Raw genomic sequence first — 25,478 nt, forward strand, 5'->3', positions numbered from 1 at the left:
TCTGATGGATTTCTTCTTTTTGTCACCCTAATGATGGTCTGTTTCCATTACACTGATCTCCTTTGACCACATGTTGTGACTTCACAGTAACAACTCTCAAATGTAAATGCCCCACATGGAATGAGCTCCAGACCTTTTATCTGCTTAATTGATGAAGGATTAAAAAGGGAATTGCTCAGGCAGCCTTATTAAAGAGCTTTTGAAATAATTGTCCAAATACCTTTAGTCCTTTGAAAAAGTGGCAGCTACATATTAAGGAGCTGTACTTTTTAAAGACTTACTCTAATTAGGAATTGAATACCCTATTAAAGCCGACAGTCTGCACTTTAAGCCTATATTGATTATATAACTGTATCCTGAATATGTTTCGTTAAAACGTTAAAATGCCAAAACATGTCAGTCCAAATATTTCTGGACCCAACTGTAGCCATCATCGGAGCTATTGTTTGGCCACTTTGCAATCTCCTCTGGTGTAACCTTATCTCACTCGAGAACAAAAAGGATTGGCTGTCCAAAATAGAACAGGCCACATCCTTAAGGCCCCTTTACACACTGAGACTTTCAGCGATCCCACCAGTGATCCCAACCTGGCCGGGATCGCTACAAAGTCTCTGGTGAGTCGTCAAACAGGCAAACCTGGCCAACAACGCAACAGCGATCCGGACCTGCAGAACGACCTAGCTAGTCATTGGGGACGTTGTAAAGCAGCTTTTTGAAAGGGAAGTCGCTAACAAAGTCGCTGTAAAGTCCCCTTTACACACTGAAACTTTCTAGCTATCATGCTGCACAGCGGGAAACAAAGGACCAAAGAATGGTCCTGAACGATTTGTAGCGATCAGCAACTTCACAGCAGGGGCCAGGTCGCTGATGTGTTTCACACACTGCAATGTCGCTGGGGAGGTCGCTATTACGTCACAAAACCGGTGACGTTACAGCGATGTCGTTTGCGATGTTGCAGTGTGTAAAGCCACCTTTAGCTTTTCCAATATAATCTTTTTGAGGAGACTCAGCAGGCCCCGATACAAGTTATATTGTTAGCATAGCCTGGCAATGTGTGGCATTAGTCAATATTAACTTACATATGAGAGCCATTAGTTCTAGGATGATCAGAATACTTTGACTGTCTAAATCAGAACAAATACGATAATTTAATGAGTTTCACATTAAGGATCACAACTCCTGTCCCCCTTTATCAGATGTTTGAAAACAAAAGAATATTTCCCAGTGATAGGTTCACACAAAGTAAAAATATACCCATACATTGAGATACATGTGATATTGACTTGAGTTATAAAAAAACAATATACTGCAAATGCATCTCAATAAATTAAAATAGCCTCAAACAGTTAATTTACTTCAGTAATTCAATACAGAAAGGGAAACACATTATATGGAATCATTACAGAGTGATCTATTTCAAGTGTTTATTTCTGTTAATGTTGTTGATTATGGCTTACAGCCAATGAAAACCCAAAAGTCATTATCTCAGAAAATTATAATAATTACCACAAAACACCTGCAAAGGCTTCCTAAGCGTTTAAAATGGTCCCCTAGTCTCGTTCAGTAGGCTACACAATCATGGGGAAGACTGCTGACTTGACAGATGTCCAGAAGGCAGTCATTGACACACTCCAGAAGGAGGGTAAGCCACAAAAGGTCATTGCTAAAGAAGCTGGCTGTTCACAGAGTGCTGTATCCAAGAATATTAATGGGGAGTTGAAAGGAAGGAAAATGTGTGGTAGAAAAAGGTGCACAAGTAACCAGGATAGCCGCAGCCTTGATAGGATTGTTAAGAAAAGGCCAATCAAAAATTTGGGGGAGATTCGCAAGGAGTGGACTGCTGCTGGAGTCAGTGCTTCAAGAGCCACCACACACAGACGTATCCAGGACATGGGCTACAACTGTCGAATTCCTTGTGTAAAACCACTAATGACCAATAGACAATGCAAGAAGCGTCTTACGTGGGCCAAGGATAAAAAGAACTGGACTATTGCTTAGTGGGCCAAGGTGTTGTTTTCAGATTAAAGTACATTTTGTATTTCATTTGGAAATCAAGGTCCCAGAGTCTGGAGGAAGAGTGGAGAGGCCACAATCCAAGCTGCTTGAGGTTTAGTCTGAAGTTTCCACAATCAGTGATGGTTTGGGGAGCCATGTCATCTGCTGGTGTAGGTCCACTGTGTTTTATGAAGACAAAAGTCAGCGCTGCCGCCTACCAGGAAATTTTAGAGCACTTCATGCTTCCCTCTGCCACCAAGCTTTTTTGAAATGGAAATTTCATTTTCCAGCAGGACTTGGCATGTGTCCACACTGTCAAAAGTACCAATGCCTGGTTTAATAACCACAGTATCTATGTGCTTGATTGGCCAACAAACTCGCCTGACCTAAACCCAATGGGGAATCTATGGGGTATTGTCAAAAGGAAGATCAGACACCAGACCTAACAATGCAGACAAGCTGAAGACTACTATCAAAGCAACCTGGGCTTCCATAACACCTCAGCAGTGCCACAGGCTGATCCCTTCCACACCACACCGCATTGATACAGTATTTCATGCAAAAAAGCCCCGACCAAGTATTAAGTGCATTTACTGTACATACTTTTCACTAGGCCAACATTTCTGAGTTTAAAATCATTTTTTTAGTTGGTCTTATATAATTTTCTGAGATGACAACTTTTGGGTTTTCATTGGCTGTAAGCCATAATCATCAACATTAACAGAAATAAACACTTGAAACAGACCCTTCTGTTTGTACTGACTCTATATTATATATGTGTTTCACTTTTTCTATTGAATTACTGAAATACATTTTTGATGATAGTCTAATTTATCGAGATGCACTTGTTGCGCCCCCAAGGCTTCCGTCGCCACAGAGACATTGCACCTCAGCCAGAGGTGTGATGTCCCATCCTAGGTAAGGAAAGAGGATGAACACCTGTCCACAGGCAAATGCACACTACACCTATTGTCAGGCATATTTTGGGACCGGAGATAGTGGCAGCTACCCCCATGATTTTGACTCAGGGGGCCGTAAGACCCATCTCTTCTCCCATAGGGTGGGGCCTAGCAACAAGGAAAGTGGGAGGAGCCAACTAGAAGGTGAGAGTAGAAACAGGAAGTTCAAGTTCAGAGTAGTCGGTGAGAGGGAGAAGGAGAGGGAGGTAGTTACCTCAGGAGAGTGAAGAGAAAGTGACAGAGAGAGAAGGTTCCTGGTGGAGATCCTGGGGTCAAGCTAGGCCCAGGTGATACCACAGACAGAGAAGAGAGGATCCCAGGGCCACGGAAGGGCATATTTGCTCGTGGCCTGCTCCACAGGAATATCAGGTGGAGGGGTCTGGCTGCATTCGGGGACGGTCCCCAGACAGAGGGAAGAAAGACATTTCCTCATAAAGTAACACCGAAGGCCCAGGGTGGTTGCAAGCGCCCAGGGCCACCACCTGCCACAGATCCCCTGGGAAGAGGTCAAGATTCCTGTAAGGCAAGTCCTCTTGACCAGATTCTGGGCAGAGGCCAAGACTAGTTCATCTATCAAAGTCGAGGCTAAGAAGTCAGCCAAGGGACGGGACACAGAAAGCAGTGCACAGGTATTCACCTTCAAACCTACCTGGGATCGGCGGAGGCACCTGGTAGTGAATTCCAGCACCTGGCAACAGTGAGTAAAGACCTTGAAACTGCAACTCCTGGTGTCGCCTCCCTTTTGTTCTACACCGCACCACCATTGCATAGACTTTCATAAGCACCAACAGTTGCCCCCGGGTACCGTTCCACCTGTGGGGAGCAGAACCATCCCAGCTGCTAATCCATCAGCCCCGGAGGTCCCATCCAGCAGCGGCGGCTCCATAGCCGCAATCCACAGGTGGCGTCACAAATCTTCCATAAACTTAATTGTTGATCATCACCCCCACAGCCGCCATATTAGTTGACCCCGCCAGGGTCACGGAGTCGGGCCCTGCCACCGCTGACTACCCCCCGACTAGTCCGGCCCGGCACCGGGTGTCCCAGAGCCCTGGGGTGGGCGAGTCACACTTGTATATAATACAAACCTAAATAATGACAAATTTATGTGCAAATATTGAGAGAACTGAACCTTATTAAAATGACTGCTCCAAAATTGAAACAATAAAAACATTAGACTTCTTACCGAACTACAGTGAGTTTTCGGAAGCATGGTATTAACTCTTTCACTCCATAATCATTTATATTATTATTGTCCAACTCCAAAGCAATTTGTTTTTGGTACTGATTCAGTAGAAAAGAGATGGCACCACAATCAGAAGAAGAAGCTCCACAAAAGCTTAGCTTAATGTAATCTGCACATATTCCTTTGGCTACAAGTTTCCCGACCTTCTCACTTTGAGTCTCACATATGCATCGTGCCATCCATATAAAGTGAGTCAATGCGTGTACACGGTTGTATCCCATAAACTTTGAGCGGGGCAGGTTTTTTAAGTGAAATTTGACACTTCTAAATAGCTGTTGCTTAAGAGCTTTTCGCTTTACTTTTAAGACTGAAGATGGCACTAGATGTCTAAATAGAACTTGTTTTGGTTTTGAAAGTAGCCCACAGAGAAAGAGGTTGATGAACTGTAAGTGATCATTATTAGCAAAAGGATCACCCTGCTTGTGCTTCTTTGCACAGACACACGAAATAAGGTTGGCTGAAACTTCCTCTTGTTGGGAGTGTGCACAATGACCAAAATATTTCAACAGGTCCGTGGTACTGGTTCCACTGTCGATCACAAGAAATAAGGCTGCAAAGAATGACTGAAGCGTCACATGGAAAAATTCAAAAGAGCCATTTTCTTCACATTTGTCATAACTTTTTACAGTTCTAAGAAAACCCAACTTCAGATCTTGTTCTGGGATCTTTAGAGATGTGATGGTATCATAGTTAAAAACAAAGCAGGAGTTGTCCATTCCAGTATTGGCAAGCTTACCTATCAACAGCAAAGTCTCCTTACCCCTCTTGTAAGTTTCAAGCTGACCTCTGTTAGTTCCTTTGGTAGATAAGTTCAAGTAAACTTCAACTATGAGTAAGAAGATATCAGTAAGTGTCACAGACCTGCTGGAAAACTCAGGACCATCATTTATAAAGTGGAAATGTTGATAAGATTTAAATATTATCCAGCAAAACAAGGGGATAGAACACAAACTACTAAAATTGTGGTTGGCATTTAAGTGACTTAAAACACGCATTTGAACACTAGGGTCCTTGAAGAATAAATTAGTGTACTCCATTAGGTTATCCGTCCTAAAACCCCGAAGCATGATTCTCTTTCGAACAAATTTTCCTGACACCTGACAACCCGTTCTTGCAGTTAAGACTTTCCTTGATCCTTTCAACAATTTGCCACTCAGTAAATGCATGAATAATGCTGCAGGGTGTACGGTGTCTGTAGGAAGGGAAACTTCTGGAATGTTGTTTAGGTCAAAACTGGAATGCATTTCATCAAAGCCATCAAAAGTGAACATTACTGTTTCAGGAAATGTCAAAATATATCGAAAAACTTCTTCTGGGTCGTGATCTGGATGGCAGTTGTATCTGAACAGTAAATCCTTCAAAGAAAGCACAGTGTCAGCTTTAAAAAATATAAACGCCCGACAGCGAAACCTAAAAAAAAATTTAACATCAGAATAAGATTCTCCTTTCGCCCACATATTTTGTAGTTTTTGGATCAGAAGAGTCTTTCCCATGCCGGCATCTCCATAAATGAACGTAGTTTCTCCTTCTTCATTGATCACTCCAGTGTCATCAAACAAAGAGCCTAGATCTTTTAACTGTCCCATGTTTTCATTTCTGTCACTAATTAGTTCCATAACTCCATTAACATAAGTTTCTTGAAGCATCAACTCCTCCTCTAGAGAGTAAGACTTTACAAATTTGGAATCACTACACAACTCTTGTTTGAGCTTCTTGCTATACAAAGTAACTGGAAGATATAAAAGAAAAATCTTAATTACAAGTGACGTCACATATAAAAGACTAATTTGTTTTGCATATTATGGACTAAGTTCAATAATCAATGTTCATGTAACTTGATGGGAAAAATGCTGATGCCTTATTATTCTTATGCAGTATTAAAAAAAGGACTACCTTTAAAAGGGGCTGTCCACTACTAGGACAACCCCTTCTAATTCTACGTTTTCCCCAGGTAAAATAATAATGAATATACTCACCTTCCATATTTGCGCCGTTAAAGCAGTGTCCAGGATCTGGGTGCTGGGGCTCATATGGAGTTGTGAGGTCACGCGAGCCCCGCGTCCAATCAGCGTCGGCTCTTTCTCCCCACCTTCAGACCAAACGAGTAATCAACAGGAAGTGAGCTGCAGTACTCACTTCCTGTTAATCAACACGCTTGGTCCGAAGGCAGGGAGAAGGTAGCCGGTGCTGTTTGGATGTGGGGCTTGCGTGACGTCACAACCCCATGTTTGTCCCAGCACCGTGATCCCGGACCCCGCTGGAATAGCGCCGGTACGGGAGGTGAATATAGTCTTTATTATTTTACCTGGGGGAAACATGGAATCAGAAGGGGTTGTCCTAGTAGTGGACAACCCCTTTAATCTTTGGCAAAAGGAGCCCTTCTTTCAAAACCACAGCACACCTTTTTTTAAAAGGACGGTCCAAGATTTTAAAGAAAAAAATAAGAACAGATAGCAGAGGATGTGAAAAAATTACAACATAGCTTATATTCACTTGACTAATCCCCCGCCGCTTCAGCCCTGTTGGTTTTCGTTAGTTGTCCCACAGTGATGAGGTTTGCTACAGCATGCATGTGACCTTCAAAGTCATTAATTGGCATTAGGGGTCACCTGCTAACCAGGATACCATCATCACAGAGGCCAGAGACATTGAATTTAAGACATTAGGTGTCTCAGTTCTAAATCCTAGTATGTCGGAGGTTAAACCTTAGATGTATGTACTATAATGACAGCCCAGGCAACTGAAATGGCATCCAAGAAGAAGGTGAGAGTCCATGTACTATCACTAGTACAGTGTTTTCTGTCTATATAAACACAGCAAAGTTGGCAAATAAGAGACATAAACCAGCTGCACTTTCTCCTCTGGAGAGAAGGTTTGACACTTGCACCAATTCATCAGTCGGTCTAGATGAGGAGATGTGCTGGAGTCAGACAATACTGATTCAGGAACATCAGACGAGTGACGTGCATCTCAATATGCACCTTGACACAAATCCAACTCCAGTTCCTGCTGAATTTGATGAATGGCGATCGTCACATGCCCATCCTGCCCTAGCTTTGCTCACTTTGTCAAAGCTGGGTGAAAATGGCGTGAGAATGCCAAAAATCACATCATATTAACTAGAGGCTGCTCTTCAATTATATGCCAAAATTATGCAACATTCGAAAGGTTTTACGCCAGAATAGTGGCGTAAAAACTTTAAATGAATCGGGTACTGATTGCTATTTATCCATGAAGTTTTATTTCATTTGTAAAGGCTCTGGTTTTATTTTTACTGGATCTGTTTCACATGGAAGATAAATAGCAATCAGTTAGCAATCCATTTTCCATAGATTCTCTTGTTAAAAAACAGATCCTGCAAAAATCTTTTTTCTTCAAAACGGACAAAAAAAGTTGTGTTTGTATAACTTTTTTGGCAACAGATTGCTGCTGGATCCTTTCTAATGGATGATTACTAGACATGTGAACTCAGCCTAAAGGCCGCTTTACACACTACGACATCGCTCGAGCGATCTCGTTGGGGTCAGGGAATTTGTGACGCACATCCGGCCGCTTTAGCGATGTCGTTACGTGTGACACCTATTAGCGATTTTGAATCGTTGCAAAAACGTTCAAAATCGCTAATCAGTGACATCCCCCCTAATCTCACTTATCGTTGCTGCTGCAGTTACGATGTTGTGTGCTGTCGCAGGAACGACGAACATCTCTACGTGTGACACCGCAGGAACGAGGAACCTCTCCTTACCTGCGTCCCGGCCGCAATGGGGAAGGAAGGAGGTGGGCGGGATGTTCCGGCTGCTTATCTCCACACCTCCGCTTTGATTGGGCGGTCGCTTAGTGACATCGCTGTGACGCCGAACGAACCGCCCCCTTAGAAAGGAGGCGGTTCGCCGGTCACAGCGACGTCGCTAGGCAGGTAAGTAATGTGACGGGTCTGAGCGATGTTGTGCGCCACGGGCAGCGATTTTCCCGTGTCGCACAACCGATGGGGGCGGGTACGCACGCTAACGATATCGGTAACGATATCGCAGCATGTAAAGTGGCCTTAAGTCATAAGCAGTAAATCACGAGTTACCATACACAACAATTGGTTCGAGTTGATAAGAAGAATCTCCTACCGGGATCAGTGTTAATAATATGTAAACGCTGTATTTGTTCAGATGGTTGAAAATCAATTTCTGCTAACCAAGGGTTCAGATCAAAGTAAGCTTCAGGCACTTTTTTAAGGACATATATGAAATACTCAGCAGCTTCCTCCCCCTTACTTTCTACCAGGTCAAGGATCTGACGAACCTGTAACAAAATAAATAGTTTACATGTTAGATTAAAGATGTCATGTCATTTAAAAGTATGTGGTCTACATCTAAGGGGCTTAGAGAAAATCATTGGACTATATACTGCATCAGGTTTTAAAGGCTATAATGGTTTTTAGTAATCAAACACAGACAGACATTGCATATTCTAGAAGAAACTACTGAAAGCTCTACAATTCCAATATAATAGGCACTTGACTAAAACTCTTTTTTAACAATCTTTTTTGACTCCTTCTCCTTGGTGATGTCATATTACCAGGTGAAACAATCATTTTACTGTTGCGAGAGCACAGTGATATATTTACCTGTAGATAGAGGGTTAATCTTCAGGTTAATAGCTTTATATGCTGCCTGGCCGCCTTAAGGTCCAGTCACACTAAGCAACTTACCAGCGATCCCAACAACGATAGGGATCGCTGGTAAGTTGCTAGGAGGTTGCTGGTGAGATGTCACACTGCGACGCTCCAGCGATCCCACCAGCAACCTGACCTGGCAGGGATCGCTGGAGCGTGGCTACACGAGTTGCTGGTGAGCTCACCAGCAACCAGTGACCAGCCCCCAGCGCCACGTGGAAGATGCTGCGCTTGGTAACTAAGGTAAATATCGGGTAACCAACCCGATATTTACCTTGGTTACCACCGCACGGAGCTACACGTGCAGAGAGCAGGGAGCAGCGCACACTGAGCGCTGGCTCCTTGCTCTCCTAGCTACAGCACACATCGGGTTAATTACCCGATGTATGCTGCAGCTAAATGTGCACAGAGCAGGGAGCAGCGCACACTGAGCGCTGGCTCCCTGCTCTCCTACTTACAGCACACATGGGGTTAATTACCTGATGTGTGCTGCAGCTACATGTGCACAGAGCAGGGAGCAGCGCACAATGCTTAGCACTGGCTCCCTGCTCTCCTACTTACAGCACACATCAGGTTAATTAACCCGATGTGTCCTGCAGCTAGCTACATGTGCACAGAGCAGGAGCCGGCAGCACAGGCAGTGAGAGCGGGGGAGGCTGGTATCGAAGGTAAATATCGGGTAACCAAGGACAGGGCTTCTTGGTTACCCGATGTTTACATTGGTTACCAGCCTCTGCAGAAGCCGGCTCCTGCTGCCTGCACATTTAGTTGTTGCTGTCTCGCTGTCACACACAGCGATCTGTGCTTCACAGCGGGACAGCAACAACTAAAAAATGGCCCAGGACATTCAGCAACAACCAACGACCTCACAGCAGGGGCCGGGTTGTTGCTGGATGTCACACACAGCAACATCGCTAGCAACGTCACAAAAGTTGTTCGTTAGCAGCGATGTTGCTAGCGATGTTGCTTAGTGTGACGGGGCCTTTACTGAAAGTGCGGCTGCTGGCAGAAAATTAAGTTATTTAATACCAGAAGCCGTCTGCTTTCATTCTTAGGGGAGTGCATGGAATGGTTATAGTCACAGCTTACAGCAATGCTCACTTTACTGTTAACACGCCCTGGCACTACGGCAGCTTGCTCTGCACAGATGAGCCGCAGATGCGGCTGTAAAAGTGCCAAGGTGTGCTTACAGTCACCACTCGCAGTATAATGAGTAGGGATGGGCAAAGCCGAACTGTAAAGTTCAGGGTTAGTACCGAACACATAGTGTTCGTGCACAAGGTCCTGAACATGAGTTTTGTGTTACAGTTCAGGTCCAGGAGCTGTAAAAAAAACAAAACAAAAAAAAAACCTACATCTGTGCGAGGAGACAAACACAGGTCTGCTTAAACAGATGAGCAGGCACAGTCAGCTGTACCCCCGGGTAACCTCGACTGACTACAGGACCTTTCATGACGTCATAGCCATGTGACCAGTCTGGTGTGAATGTTGTTACCTCATAGGTTACAGGACCTTACATGACGTCATAGCCATGTGACCAGTCTGGTGTGAATGTTGTTACCTCATAGGTTACAAGACCTTACATGACATCATAGCCATGTGACCAGTCTGGTGTGAATGTTGTTCCCTCGTAGGTTACAGGACCTTATATGACATCATAGCCATGTGACCAGTCTGGCGTGAATGTTGTTGTGACAACAGTGCCGAAAGTGACCGCTTTTTGGCTGTGAAAGCAGTGATGACAGCTGTGCCCTCGGCTAACCCTGACTCTGAAGTCAGCGCTCTCACTGCCGACAAGCACTCACTTTACGGCAGTGTTGCAGTGAAGTTAATCAAGGTTACCGGGGGGCACAGCTGACCGGCCTCAGCTGTGCACTCGGGTGAAGCCTCTGACAGCTCTCAGCTGAATCTGTACCTGAGTCTGTGTGAGCAGACCTGTCTGTATCCTCGCACAGATGTAGAAGAGCTGAAGATCCTCGCCCACCTTTGGACTATGTCGGAGAGGTTTTTCTTGGGTAATAAAGATGGAGTCCTAAATTTCTTCGGTTTTATTTCTAATAAAATATTTTTTTCTCTGCATTGTTGTTCTATTTTAGTGTTAAAATAACAGACAATCACAGACACTGTCACAGAGTGGGCATCTATGATTGGTTGCTAGAGTATTCTGAAACCAGCCCATACATTCTAGCATCTAGAATGTATGGGTAGATTCCAGGTTACTTCAACAGCCAATCACAGACGCCCATTCTGCGTGACCACGTCTGTGATTGGCTGTTGGGTCCCTCACACACATAAAACTGTAAAAAATAAATAAATAATTTTAAAAAAATGACCTAGCGCTCCATGGTACTTTTGATTCTAAGAGCAGATAAAGCGTATGGTTTCGGGCTGCCACTCCTATCTGCCTGGTTTTACAGTGGCTGGCAATCAAAATACAGGGAAGCCCATTCATTTATTTTTTTTTAATTATTTAAAAAAATAATTAAAACAAAAATGCGTCGGCTCCGGCTGTATTTAGATCGCCAGTCAGGTAAAACCAGGCAGCTGGGGGTTGGGATTCCCGCAGCCGCCCCTGGAAATGGCGCATTGTTTCTTAGCGCCATTTCCAGGTGCTTTACTCGGCTCGTCCAGCGGCCCTGATGGCGGTGGCACACTAAATAATAAAGAGATTGATACCAGCTTTGTATTCTCAACTGGTACTGAGCCAGAAATTAATGGTGTTACGCCACATTAGACATGGCCACCATGAAATTCTAGTAAACAAAAATAAAAACACAAAACATAGAAAACATTTTTTTTATTAGAAACAAAAAAAAACATTTAGAGACTCCATCTTTATTATAAAAAAAAATCCTTTGTCCGATGTACTCCACAGGGAGAGCAATGTCAGCTCTGCTTCATCACTATGTAATAGGTCTATTCAGAGTGAGAAGCAGGCTGACAGTGACAGTCAAAGTTCAAACCATAGCTAAGCCATTGACTTGGGTGAACCCTGACGTCACCGCGAACATGGTCGAAAACACCCAAAGACTGCTGAGTGACAAGCAGTGCAGTGAATACCACCAGAACATTGGGGGATTCGCCTATCTCTAATAACGAGTAGTGCTGTGAGAGGTGTCCATAACCAGTGTATTGCACGCCCCTAAGGATGACAGCTGGAGGCTCCTAGGAGGACATAAGTTCATTTTCTCTAGGCAGCTAACTTGCAGTAAGGTGGCCAAGCAGCATTATAACAGCATTGCAGATTAAGCTTATACCTAAAGGGAAATTATGTTTTCAGAGATGACTGGTTCCCTTTAACAGGAAATTTTATCTAAAAATGATTTTCAGTGAAATCAATGGTGTACTGCAAGTGGTAGATGATGGACAAGTTTGTAAACAGAGGGTGAAATAGCGGCAAACCCTCCCTGCCCCCACAAAAAAACCCCACTATGATAATTCCAACTAATTGCCACCTATGATGCCATATTCCAATCTATTACCCACGTAATAAGTTAATGTGGGAAAAATTTCCCTTTAGATAATAACTCCGGCCAAACCTAAACTATACAGTGCTATAAATCAAGGGTACTGATCTCATCTCTGTATAAAAATAAACTTTACACTTTTTACATGAGTCAGAGGACTTGCCTGGTCTGCCCTCGTAGAAAACTGTAGAACGATTTCTGAATCTTCAAGGGAAAAATATCCATGGTGGACGAAATTGTCAAGCAAACACTTGGTATTTCCGATTAGACTGACCAACGTTTCTCGACTTCTAGTAACTAATTGAACATAAGACTGTGGCCTTGGCTGCTTTAGTTCCATTGTCCTGATACGACATCACAATTCTTCACCAACTTTTAGCATTTCCCTAAAATAAATAATAGTATAAATTAAATAAATAGACAGGCAAAAAATAAAGAAGTTATGCAGTCGAACAGGTTTATATCCGACAAGTGGAGATTATACTGTTGGGTCTACTAATGATTAAAAGAAGAATTATAAAAACCCATAACTTAATTTTAGTGGTATTCCACTGAAAGACATTCATGACCAATTATTGCGTTCAAGATCTTTTGGACCACCACTGATTTTTACAATGTGGGTCCTTTCTTCTTTTTCGCTGCAAGGAATCTGGGCTAAAGTGGAGGGGATGACCAACATCTCTCCCACTCTGAACATAAAGAGTAAAACAAAAACAGCAGTCAGAGGCTCTAATGTGTTCTGTAGTTTAACACCTTTTGTATGAGAGCCACGAAAAGCCAAGAAAGTGTCCATGGTGGTTGCGGTCACATTTAATAGACAATGAACTTTAAAAACAATGGATCAGAAAAAAAACACCCCTGTTACAATGCTAGGTTATCTTCCTGTAAAAGAAAAAAAAAATTCTACCAAGAAGATTAATTTCAGAACTTTCTCCACCTTTAATGTAAAATATAATCTATACAATTCAATTGAAAAATAAACTAAAATCTTTTCGGGTGGAAAAAGAAACATAAAGAACTAAAATAAGGTGGTTGCATAAATATGCACACTCTTAAAAGAATACTTTGCTGAAGTAACGTTTAAGAGCTTGATCTGTCACTACAAAAACATCATATCCGCCCATGGTCAGCATGGTGGCCACTAAATACTACTCAGAGTGCTGGATGGAAGGTTTCTAGACTCCATCTATAATTAAAAGGGAACCTGTCAGGTCCCTTATGCCCTCCAAGCCAGCAGCACCCGTACCTGTATGCCCAAATTCCCTCCCTAAGGGCTAAGCCACACGGCGAGAAAATCGGTGCGAGTGGAGTGCGATTAAACATCGCATTCCCCTCGGACCAATTCTAGCCTGTGTGTCAGCACACATGGGCGATTATTTTCTCAGCCCTAATCGGACTGAGAAAACAATCGCAGCATGCTGCGATTGTAAGCTGAGTCTCTTTCTCTCGCACCCATTCAAGTGAATGGGGCGAGAGAAAAATCGCACTGCACTCGCGGTACACCGGTGTACTGCTAGTGCAGTGCGAGAATGGCAATAGCCGGCTACACAGGCGAGAGGGAGAGAAATCCCTCCCTCCCCTCCTGAGTGCCGGCCCGCCCCCCGCAGCTGAGGTCTGCTCGCACGAACGGACCTCAGTTGCAAGGACACAGGCATGACACTCGGCTCTGCTGTACTGCCAGCACGAGCCGAGTCTCATGCAAGTGGATCGCAGTAGTGCCCGTGTGGCCCCAGCCTAACATTCACTAAAATCAATGTTTAAAAAAAAAAAAGACTTGTAAACTGAGCTGTTCCTATGCTAATTAGCGCCATGCCTAGTTGGTGGGGCATGATAACAAGATTTTAACAAGCCGGGGTCACCGCAAGCTACTGGAAATCTTGCGCATGCGCGGGGCTTTTTTTCTCTCACCTTGAGCCTCTTTTAAAGCTGAATCTATGCATCCTGGCTTCAGAGAGGGGCATTGCGCATGATTGGAAGTGCGGAAGTTATTCTTCTGATCATGTGCAGTGTGCCTCGCTCAAGCCAGGACACATACACCCAGCTTCAGAAGAGGCTCAATGTGAGTGAACAAAGCCCCTCACATGCGTGAGATATCCAGTAGCTGATGTAGATGCAGGCTCATGGAAATCATGTGCTAACGCCCACAGGGGTGTGATAACATGGAAAGAGGGCCAACTAGTTAGGGAACTAACACCCCATCGACTAGTCAAGGCCTAAATTAGCATAGAAATAGCACAGTATATAATATAACAGTTTTTGCAGAAACAAATGTGATTGTAGAGTGTTTTACAATAGAGATAAAATCCAGAGTAATATTACTTCTATATAAATCTATAATACAATGTGTTTCAGATTTAGGCCTCAAAACTGATAAAAGAGCTGTCCCTTTTTTTTTTTTTTTTTTTTTTTTTTTTTTATAACTTTTCAGCTGCATTTTTATTTTTTCTTTCTAATGAAATGGGGGTTGCTATTTAAATTTAGTGACATTTTTCTTTTTCAATCCACTTCCATTCGGATTTGTTATAGGATGTTACTGTAGGATACATAGTTTGTGAACTGAATCCCAAATTAGATAATAGTGATGTGGTGTAAAGGGTTCAAAAATGTCTTCAAGGCTTCACAGAGAATAGACTCAAGAAACAGTCCAAACAGAGGGCCAGATTCATCATTTGCATTTGTTTGTTTTTTTAAGGTGCTTTTATTTTTTGGCTTGTGGCATTCACTTACTTTTTTTTCACACAAAAATAATCAAAAGGGTGATCTTAATTCATTAATTTTGCGCAAAGCCCAAAAAAATAAAAACTGTCAAAATAAATTAAATATAGCTTTGACGTTCAATAATGTGGCCCTTCTGACATACCCGGAACAAAGTGTGGGGAAGTAAGGCTCCTATTTCGTTTACAAATTTAGACAATACTGTTCAAAGCCAATATTTGATTTTGTACATCTGCATTGTCTTAGGTCATATTCATTCCTTTTGTGACCTTTTATAAAAGATTATTTAGAACCTGTTAATCATTAATCTGTGATTTCATCAAAGCCTCCATGAAAGCGAAGCAGCCAGCCAGGAGAAAATGCTCCCGCTACAGACATGCCGTACCTGGCTCTGAAGTGCTACCAAGTACATTACACAAACACAACTAGCAGACACTGATAGCATAGTTACCATCCCACGAGGGTACTATTTTTGGCATTTATTATAATTAGCATTATATACATCGGAGTAAATTACTTTTAGCAAAAGACTTCATCCACTATAAGTTAATGTTTAAAACTTATATCTCTGCTCTCCATCTGGCTAAACAAGTCTACTTCACTATCCTCATCAAATCACTAGCAGGCGATCAAAAGTGATGCTTAAAAACTTTCCACTCCCTCCTGAGCCTTAAAGCACAGGCCCCGCTAACCAATCTCAGCACTGACGATTTGGCCACATATTTTCTGGGAGGGATACCATCAGTCCAGACATTTTTGCAGCCTCCTGTGAGCCTGGATCCCCTTACCTCCTGCACCTCAAGTTCACTTTCAACCTTCGAGCCTGTCACAGAACAAAAAGTTACCAGGTTCCTTGCTTCTTCTCATCCTACAGCCTGCTCCAGTAACCCTATTTCACCACATCTCCTCCAATCTCTCTCCCTGGTTGTCACTACCTAAAATATTTAACCGCTCTCTCTGTTCTGGTATCTTTCACTCCATAATTTATGGAGATTGTGCAGGAGCCGTGCGCACGTGGCGTCTTACAGCGCAGCGCTTCGGCTCCTGCTCGAAGCGCGCGTTCTAAGAAGTGACATGTCACTTCTTCCATGCGCTTTGCCGGCAGCCCCTGCTCTGTCTATGGCAGGAGCTGCAGGCAGAGCGCATGGAATCGGCTTTTTTTTCACTATGGACATTTTCTGCAGCGATTTGAAGCGCATGTGCGCTCTTCAGATCGCTGCAGAAAATTCTGCAGTGACTGTACGCAACGTGCGCACATAGCCTAATGCTTGGTCCACTCTCATAAAATCTGCTCTCTCTCAGATCTCTCTTATTGACCCTTTACAATCTGGTTTCTGCTCCTTCCAATCTATTGAAACTGTCTTTACTGAAGTCTCTAATGATCTACTAACAGCTAAATCTAATGGTCACTACTCCCTGCTGATCCTCCTGGATCTCTCTGCTGCACTTGACACTGTGGATCCCCAACTCCTCCTCAGTGTGCTCCACTCTTCACATCGTTCTCTCTTGGTTCTTCTCCTCCCTCTCTGACAGCCTCTTCCCTGTATCATTTGCTGCCTCTCACTCCTTTTATCTTCCCCTTAATATTGGAGTTCCTCAAGGCTCAGTCCTACATCCCCTCCTCTTCTCTCTACTGCAACTACTGTACAAACCATCAGCAGATTTGGTTTCCAGTATCATCCCTATACTAACTACACTCAATTATACACATCTTCTCCTGATATCACCCTACCTTAATACAAAATACCAGGGATTGTCTGTCCACTATCTCTAACATCATGTTCTCCCTCTATCTGAAACTGAATCTCTCCAAAACAGAACTTTCATGTTTCCTCCCTCTAATAACCTACCTATACCAGATATTGCAATGCCTTGAAAGGTTCAACCATAACTCCCAAACAGCACGCTCGCTGTCTTGGGGTTATAATTCACAAAGAAGTTTCCTTTATTCCATATATGCAATAGTTCATGTTACCTGCATCTACAGTGCCTTGCGAAAGTATTTGACCCCCTTGAATTTGTCAACCTTTTCCCACATTTCAGGCTTCAAACATAAAGATATAAATTTTAATCTTATGGTGAAGAATTAACAACAAGTGGGACACAATTGTGAAGTTGAACGAAATTTATTGCTTATTTTAAACTTTTTTTAAAAAATAAATAACTGAAAAGTGGGGCGTGAAATATTATTCATCCTCTTTACTTTCAGTGCATCAAACTCACTCCAGAAGTTCATTGAGGATCTCTGAATGATCCAATGTTGTCCTAAATGACTGATGATGATGATAAATATAAGCCACCTGTGTGTAATCAAGTTTCCGTATAAATGCACCTGCTCTGTGATAGTCTCAGTGTTCTGTTTAAAGCACAGATAGCATCATGAAGACCAAGGAACACAACAGGCAGGTCCGTGATACTGTTGTGGAGAAGTTTAAAGCCGGAATTGGTTACAAAAAGATTTCCAAAACAATAAACATCCCAAGGAGCACTGTACAAGCGATCATATTGAAATGGAAGGAGTATCATACCACTGCAAATCTGCTAAGACCCGGCCGACCATCCAAACTTTCATCTTAAACAAGGAGAAGACCTTTCAGAGAAGCAGCCAAGAGACCCCTGATCACTCTGGATGAACTGCAGAGATCTATAGCTGAGCTGGGAGAGTCTGTCCATAAGACAACAATCAGTCGTACACTGCACAGATCTGGCCTTTATGGAAGAGTGTCAAGGAGAAAGCCATTTCTCAAAGATATCCATAAAAAGTGTTGTTTAAAGTTTGCCACAAGCCACCTGGGAGACACACCAAACATGTGGAAGAAGGTGCTCTGGTCAGATGAAACCAAAATTGAACTATTTGGGCACAATGCAAAACGATATGTTTGGCGTAAAAGCAACACAGCTCATCAGCCTGAACACACCATCCCCACTGTCAAACATGGTGGTGGCAGCATTATGGTTTGGGCCTGCTTTTCTTCAGCAGGGACAGGGAAGATGGGTAAAATTGATGGGAAGCTGGATGGAGCATTCTTGAAGAAAACCTTTTTGGAGTCTGAAAAAGGCCTGAGACTGGGACGGAGATTTGTCTTCCAACAAGACAATGATCCCAAACATAAAGCAAAATCTACAATGGAATGGTTTACAAATAAACATATCCAGGTGTTAGAATGGCCAAGTTAAAGTCCAGACATGAATCCAACCGAGAATCTGTGCAAAAAGCTGAAAACTGCTGTTCACAAACACTCTCCATCCAACCTCACTCAGCTCCAGCTATTTGCAAAGGAAGAGTGCGCAAGAATTTCAGTCTCTCAATGTGCAAAACTGATAGACACCCCCCCCAAGCGACTTGCCGCTGTAATCGCAGCAAAAGGTGGTGCTACAAAGTATTAACTTAAAGGGGATGAATAATATTGCACGCCCCACTTTTCAGTTATTTATTTTTTAAAAAAAGTTTAAAATAAGCAATAAATTTCGTTCAACTTCACAATTGTGTCCCACTTATTGACTCTTCACCATAATATTAAGTTTTTATCTTTATGTTTGAAGCCTGAAATGTAGGAAAAGGTTGAAAAATTCAAGGTGGCCGAATACTTTCGCAAGGCACTGTAAAACAGCACCAGAGCTCTTATTTATTATTGACGGGACTACAGTAACTTTCTACTGATCAATCTCTCTCTAACAAAACTTTCTCCTCTCTGATCCATACAGAATGTGGCAGCCAGGATCATATTTTTGTCTAGCTGCTTCACCGATGCCTCCACTTTGTGCCAGTCATTGCACTGGTTACACATTCGCTACAGAATACAATATAAACTTTTTTCTCTCACCAGCAAGCTCTCCACAGTTCTGCACCACCCTATAAATCCTCCCTCATCTGTCTATTATCCTACTCATGCTCTCCATTCTGCAACTGATCTAAGACTAACATCCTCCATAATCCGAACCTTGCACCTCTGTCTCAAAGACTTCTTGTGCTACGCCATTTTTTTGGAATTCACTAGATCGGACAATTCGACTAATACCTAGCCTTCAACACCTCTTTAGACAAGCCTATAACCTCAATCCACTAACCTAACTCTCCTCTGTTACCTCTTTCTAAATCTGAATTAAAATATGCCTCCTATTCCCTCCTATTCATCTTTTTCCACAACCTCCATGCCAACAATAGCACGTGGTAACTGCACTTATACAGATACTGGCTGATGACCGCATCATGGCTGAACCATACAGCAAGCACTTTTCACCTATTATGTTCCCCCAATTTCCTTCTAGATTGTAAGCTTGCAAGCAGGGCCCTCATTTTTCCTGGAACTATATTACTTTTATTGTCTGTACATGTCCTTGCTTAATTGTAAAGTACTGCGGAATATATGTTGGTGCTAAATGCATAAAATTATTTATTATTTAAGACCTGAAGTGTTGGAACAGAGATAGAATTTTATAATTTAGCCACTGAATACCTATTCAATAGATAAAAAAAAAGCAATGAAGTTGCAATTGAAGTGTTGACTTTCATCTATGAATCAAGGAGTTATACAAAAATATTGGGTGAACCATTTTGAAATTACAGCCATGTTTTACCTAACCTCTCCATTTTAACAGGCTCCAAAGTAATTGGACAAATTTATATAATTAAAATGTGCCTTTGCTATGTACTGTGTAATGATCGTGTCTGACCGTACGGGGACATGGTCTGATCATACCATAACTACAGAGGAGAACCCAAAAGAGTATAAAAACATTACAGCACATGATCATAAATTATTCCTTTTGTGAGGTACAGCATTTTCCTGCCTGTTTAAAAAAAAAGTTTACTTCAAAAGAATCGATTGCAATCCCGTGCTGTAATGTCTGTATACTTTCTTTAACTTCCTCCGCGACCCAGGAGATGTGGTATCATTAACCCCTGATGTTACCTTGATTGCCACCGCACCAGGGCAATCGGGATGAGCCAAGTAAAGTGTAGGTACTGTCACATCCAATGGATGCAACAGTTATGGGAGGCAGCAGGCTGCTATTTTTAGGCGGGAGGGCCCCCCAATAGCCATGGATCTTCCCAGCCTGAGAATACCAGCCCCCAGCTATCAGCTTTATAATGGCTGGGAATCAAAATTAGGGGGGACCGCATGCCGTTTTTTTAAAATTAGTTATTTAAATTATTTAAAAAAAAAACCAGAAAAACAAAAACAAAGCTGCTTTTATTTTGATACAGATTCAAGATAAGAACAAGGCTGAGGGCTGCAGCCTGTAGCTGTATACTTTATTTATTTGTGATGGAATTCAATTAGAGGGGACTATGCGGCACTTTTTTCAATTTATTTTTAAACCACAGTAGAGATGCACACAGCATATCTGATTCCGAGCAGTCAGATACAAGGCACACAGAGTGGTGGGGAGGGAAGTCTGGCTGCAACCAATGAAAGATGCGTGGGCAGGGAAAGCAGTGCATATGCATGAGGGATAATGAGCGGCCCCGAAGTATGTTACAGCCATGTGGGAGACTCGGTAAGTATATCTCTATTTTTTTCTTTTCCTTTTTTTTTTTTTTTTTAATTATCCAGATGACAGGATCCAGATAGTTATATGGAGTTACCTGAGAACACCATGGTCGGGGCACAGATACTAGGTATCTTGTAAGGACCCAGAACTTTACAGTCCGGGTGCACCCATCACTACTCAAGACACTGCCGGGAAGAATTTTCTTTTATGCTGCTGATAATTTCACCTGATGAATGGGTGTCTTGTTCATTCACTGACTGATCTGCCTGGTTAAATGGAAAGATAGTTGTGAAGAGCATTTTTGATAAAATTTGTTCACGAATATCTTGCAGTCTAATAACATGTTGACACATGCTTCCACTTTAATTCTGAAATGCAATTTATTTTGTAATAATGTGTTAGTATGCTGGAAACGCAGTTTTCTGTCAAAGCCAAAATAAAATTAATAAATTGTTTAAGGGCAGAATGTGACCTAAACATGGTTCTCTTCTGTGTAAAAACAGGATGTTTAAAATAATGGTTGATCTGTAACTTCTACAGCAGAACTTGACCAACTAAACTAACCAACCCCTGTTCAATAGATATTGTAACAGCTCCAGACACCTGTATAAGGACTCTTTTACACGTCCGTGAAAATCACGCACATTTTTCACGGATGTGTCAAAAGTGCGTATTGCCCTTGGTGTGCCGTGTGTATGGCACAAGTGTGTTCTCCGTGTGTTATCCATGATAACACACGGAGAACGGGAACTTTCTACTCACCTGTCCCTGGCGTCGCTGTCCGTGGTGCTGATCTTCGGTCTCCGGTCCTGCCGACTCCCCGCTGCTGCTGCTTCCGGCTGCAGTGAAGTGAATATTCAATGAGCATATTAACCGGCGGTCGGCAGCAAGTGACAGCAGCGGCAGAGACAGCAGGGCAGGAGAAGGTGAGTAAAGGTTTGGGTTTTTTTCTCACAGACGCATGTCTTTTCTCCAGTGTGTGTCACACGGAACACATCCGTGTGGTCCATTTGCATTACATGTGACACGTTTGCGTTCCGTGTGACACCTGTGATGCCAGAGAGAAAACGGACATGTTGCCGTGAGAAGCACACGGACACACGTAAGTACAGAACGGACACACGTTCCGTGCGAAAATACTTACGTGTGTCCAAAACCATAGGAAAACCCAGGTGTACGTGTCTCCGGTATGTGATAAAACTGCCAAACACGTACCGGAGACACGTACGTGTGAAAGAGGCCTAACACTGAAGACTAATGGTGGGAAAAAGATGGGGATTGCCAGTAAATAAAGTATGCCTTTGCTTCATAGAATGGAAAATTTGAGGGGTTAAACAGCCAGAATTGGCTTTGTGACAATATCAGTCTGCCAAAAACAAGGATGGTTTTAAGTAGATCTGCAATAGGGAACTCTGTACAGACTTGCAGAGTTTTTGATGCTCCCACAAAATAATAGCTTCAACATAGAAATGAAAGTGATTTCAACTTACCAGATTTGTTACTCTGTTATCTCCCAGGTTGGTTGAGATACCCAGCCAGGAACGTGGGTAAGGATATGTGCATCTTTTGAGCATTTACAGTTTTTTCTGCAGCAAAAACAGCATAGTGGCAGAAAATACTGTATAAAGTATGTGCGCTTTATTTCTCCGCATACGTTTTTATGCATTTTTAGTATTAATTTGAAATGGGTGAAAAACACTGAAAGAATTGACACGCTGAAGATTTACAAAAAAAAAAAAAAAATAAAAACAAAAAATGCTTTGGTGTTTTCAAATTTGCAAGTTAAAAATAAGCAGCATGTGCACGAGATTTCAGAAATCTCATTCACTTTGCTGATAATCTAAAACATTTTTTACAGCAAAAAGAAAAAAAAACAGTGTGAGAACAAGCCCTAATTATATCATGTGAACAGCATCATTCATCAATTGTACAGTACAAGTTGTATATGGCGGCCTCAATTCAGAGATTTAATTCAAATAGATCCATGTTTTAATAAAACACATATACTATATGGGAGAGATACTAAAGAAAGGAGAAAATGAATGAAGTTATTTTTTTTTACATCTTATTGAGTGTTGTAAATGTGTGAAAGAGGGCGACATCAGCGTTCAGTAGCTATAGTACAGGAAAATACACAAATTATTTCTTTACACTTAAAGGGGCATTCCCATCTCCAAGATTCTATCCCAATATGTAGTAGGTGTAATAATTAGAGTAGATCGAACCCGCCAAAATCCGGGACCAGCAGATCACTGCCGGATTGAAAACAAAAGTCTGGATCCGCTCTGGATTCCGGTGCCTATATAAGTCTATGGGGACCAGAATCCAGAGATTAAAAACGTTTGTGGAGGGGATAGCGGGGTAGAACCGCGTGCGGTGTACTCACACAAGGCTGTGTCATGGCAGCAAACACCTTCCGGGTCACGCTTTTCCCTTCTGGAGCCGAAAATTGAATATTCATTGTTTTGCCCGCCCACCGACTCGTGTAACTGGTTGCAGTTAGACACGCTCCCACCCTGAGTGTCAGCATGTCAGCTGACTGCAACCAATCACAGGCAACAGGACGGCCGGTGGGTGGGGAAAGCAGTGCAAGTGTCTGCGGGTCAGTATGGTGAACGTGCATGTGTTTCAGAAACACATGCACGTTCCTGTCAGAAGTGTGCGCGGCTGTGCCGGTGATGCAATGTCAGACACGTACGAGTCTGGCATGACAGCACCCGACATGGCCTGCCGCTCTCTGAACATGACCGTGCATGTACCTAGAAACACATGCATGCTCCTATAAGAAGTGTGCGCAAATGTGCTGCGATGTCAGACACGCGAGAGTCCCGTGCAAGTGTGACTCCGACCTAAAAGAAACCGCATGCGGCTTTTTATTAAAATAAATAATGAAAGAAAAAAAACTCAGCCAAGATAAAGCCTGCTGGGGGTTGGTATTCTCATCCCGCAGCTGCCCGCTATTGCCGCATCTATTAGATGTGACAATACCGATGCAATACCGGCTCTTCCTGTTGGCCTGGAGCGGTGCCAATTGGGTTAATAAGGGGTTAATAACAGCGCACAGCTGCTACTAAACCCTAGGTTAGTGATAGCACAGGCATCTATGAGATACCTGCATCACACTAACCTGTAAATGAAAGGAATTAAACACAGACACAGAGAAAAATCCTTTATTTGGAATAAGGTACAAAACACACACTCTCCTTCACCTCTTATTAACCCTCAACAACCTGCAGGTCCAGCATAATCCACAGAGCGCGGTGAAAGTATGGAACCGGAAGTGTGTGCGGTGAGTATTAGCTCGTACAGCAAAGCATGCTCATAAAATGAGTTACAAATTTACAGCAAGCTTTGCTCTTATAGCGAAATACTCGAACACCAAGTTACTCATAAACCGAGGTTCCACTGTATTCACAAATACCTCCAATTAGAAATGTAGTAGTATAGTTATTCTGATTCGTTATGTTGCTTACCTCAAGTGCAGGGCATTGCAGGACCTTTAGGTATTTATGGTTACAACAAAGCATATTGTCACAGTTAGTTGCTAGTGGTCATAACCATGGATATCCAAGGTCCTGCAATGACATAGTGAATTAGAAGACCTATACTATATTTCTAATTGTAGAAGTAGTAGAAGGAAGAATTTACCAGCACTCAGGTCCAGGCAGAAAATTTCTTTAAAATGAAGCTTCTTTATTCACATATTCTTAAAAAGTCCATGCTATGGTAATCAAGCCCATGTTAGAGAGGACGCGTTTCGAACATCCAGTTCTTATTCAGTCTCTAAACCATCTAGTCATCGGACTGTTTAAAAAGGGCTGAACCCAAACACGTGATCAAATGGATAGAGAGAGCATAGCAACTGCAGAAATTTTAACCCCATAGGGTACACCAAATATATTTCCACATAACAATATAGCATATATATGTGTACAAAAAACGCTAAGATACAATGTTAATAGGCAAACATCAGTTCATTCCTTCTATTCAAACCCATAGGGGATCTCGTGCCCATTAGAAAAATCCATTTTATTTCTCTTTGAAAAAGGATATCTTTTAAATTTCCACCTCTTTTAGGTAATTTAATTTTTTCAATGGCATTAACCTTCATGCTACTAAAACTACCAGCATGAGCGTCACGAAAGAAGGGAATTTTGTTACTTACCGTAAATTCCTTTTCTTCTAGCTCTTATTGGGAGACCCAGACGATTGGGGTATAGCTACTGCCCTCCGGAGGCCACACAAAGCACTACACTAAAAAGTGCAAGGCCCCTCCCCTTCTGGCTATACCCCCCCGTGGTATCACGGGTTCTCCAGTTTTAGTGCCAAAGCAAGAAGGAGGAAGCCAATAACTGGTTTAAACAAATTAACTCCGAATAACGTCGGAGAACTGAAAAACCGTTCAACATGAACAACATGTGTACCCGCAAACAACAAAAAAATCCCGAAGGACAACAGGGCGGGTGCTGGGTCTCCCAATAAGAGCTAGAAGAAAAGGAATTTACGGTAAGTAACAAAATTCCCTTCTTCTTCAGCGCTCTATTGGGAGACCCAGACGATTGGGACGTCCAAAAGCTGTCCCTGGGTGGGTAAAGAGATACCTCATGTTAGAGCTGCAAAAACAGCCCTCCCCTACGGGGATGTCACTGCCGCCTGCAGGACTCTTCTACCTAAGCTGGCATCCGCCGAAGCATAGGTATGCACCTGATAATGTTTGGTGAAAGTGTGCAGACTCGACCAGGTAGCTGCCTGGCACACCTGTTGAGCCGAAGCCTGGTGTCGTAATGCCCAGGACGCACCCACGGCTCTGGTTGAGTGGGCTTTTAGCCCTGAAGGAACCGGAAGCCCCGCAGAACGGTAGGCCTCTAGAATTGGTTCTTTGATCCATCGAGCCAGGGTGGCTTTAGAAGCCTGCAACCCCTTGCGCGGACCAG

General features: G+C 42.8%; 1 protein-coding gene across 2 annotated transcripts in view; it reads right to left on the minus strand.

Moving 5' to 3' along the window:
- NOD1 (nucleotide binding oligomerization domain containing 1) overlaps window positions 1–25,478 on the minus strand; it is a 126,264-nt gene that overhangs the window by 41,224 nt on the left and 59,562 nt on the right. For both annotated transcript variants that reach the window (XM_075316635.1, XM_075316634.1), the window contains exons 2-4: window positions 12,497–12,719; window positions 8,319–8,493; window positions 4,141–5,929 (exon numbers count right to left, since the gene is read on the minus strand). In XM_075316635.1, the coding sequence (XP_075172750.1) occupies window positions 4,141–5,929; window positions 8,319–8,493; window positions 12,497–12,673 (2,141 nt within the window). In that variant the 5' untranslated portion in view covers window positions 12,674–12,719. The remainder of the gene's footprint in view (window positions 1–4,140; window positions 5,930–8,318; window positions 8,494–12,496; window positions 12,720–25,478) is intronic.

The sequence above is a fragment of the Anomaloglossus baeobatrachus genome, chromosome 6 (genome assembly GCF_048569485.1).
Source record: "Anomaloglossus baeobatrachus isolate aAnoBae1 chromosome 6, aAnoBae1.hap1, whole genome shotgun sequence".
Lineage (NCBI taxonomy): Eukaryota > Metazoa > Chordata > Amphibia > Anura > Aromobatidae > Anomaloglossus > Anomaloglossus baeobatrachus.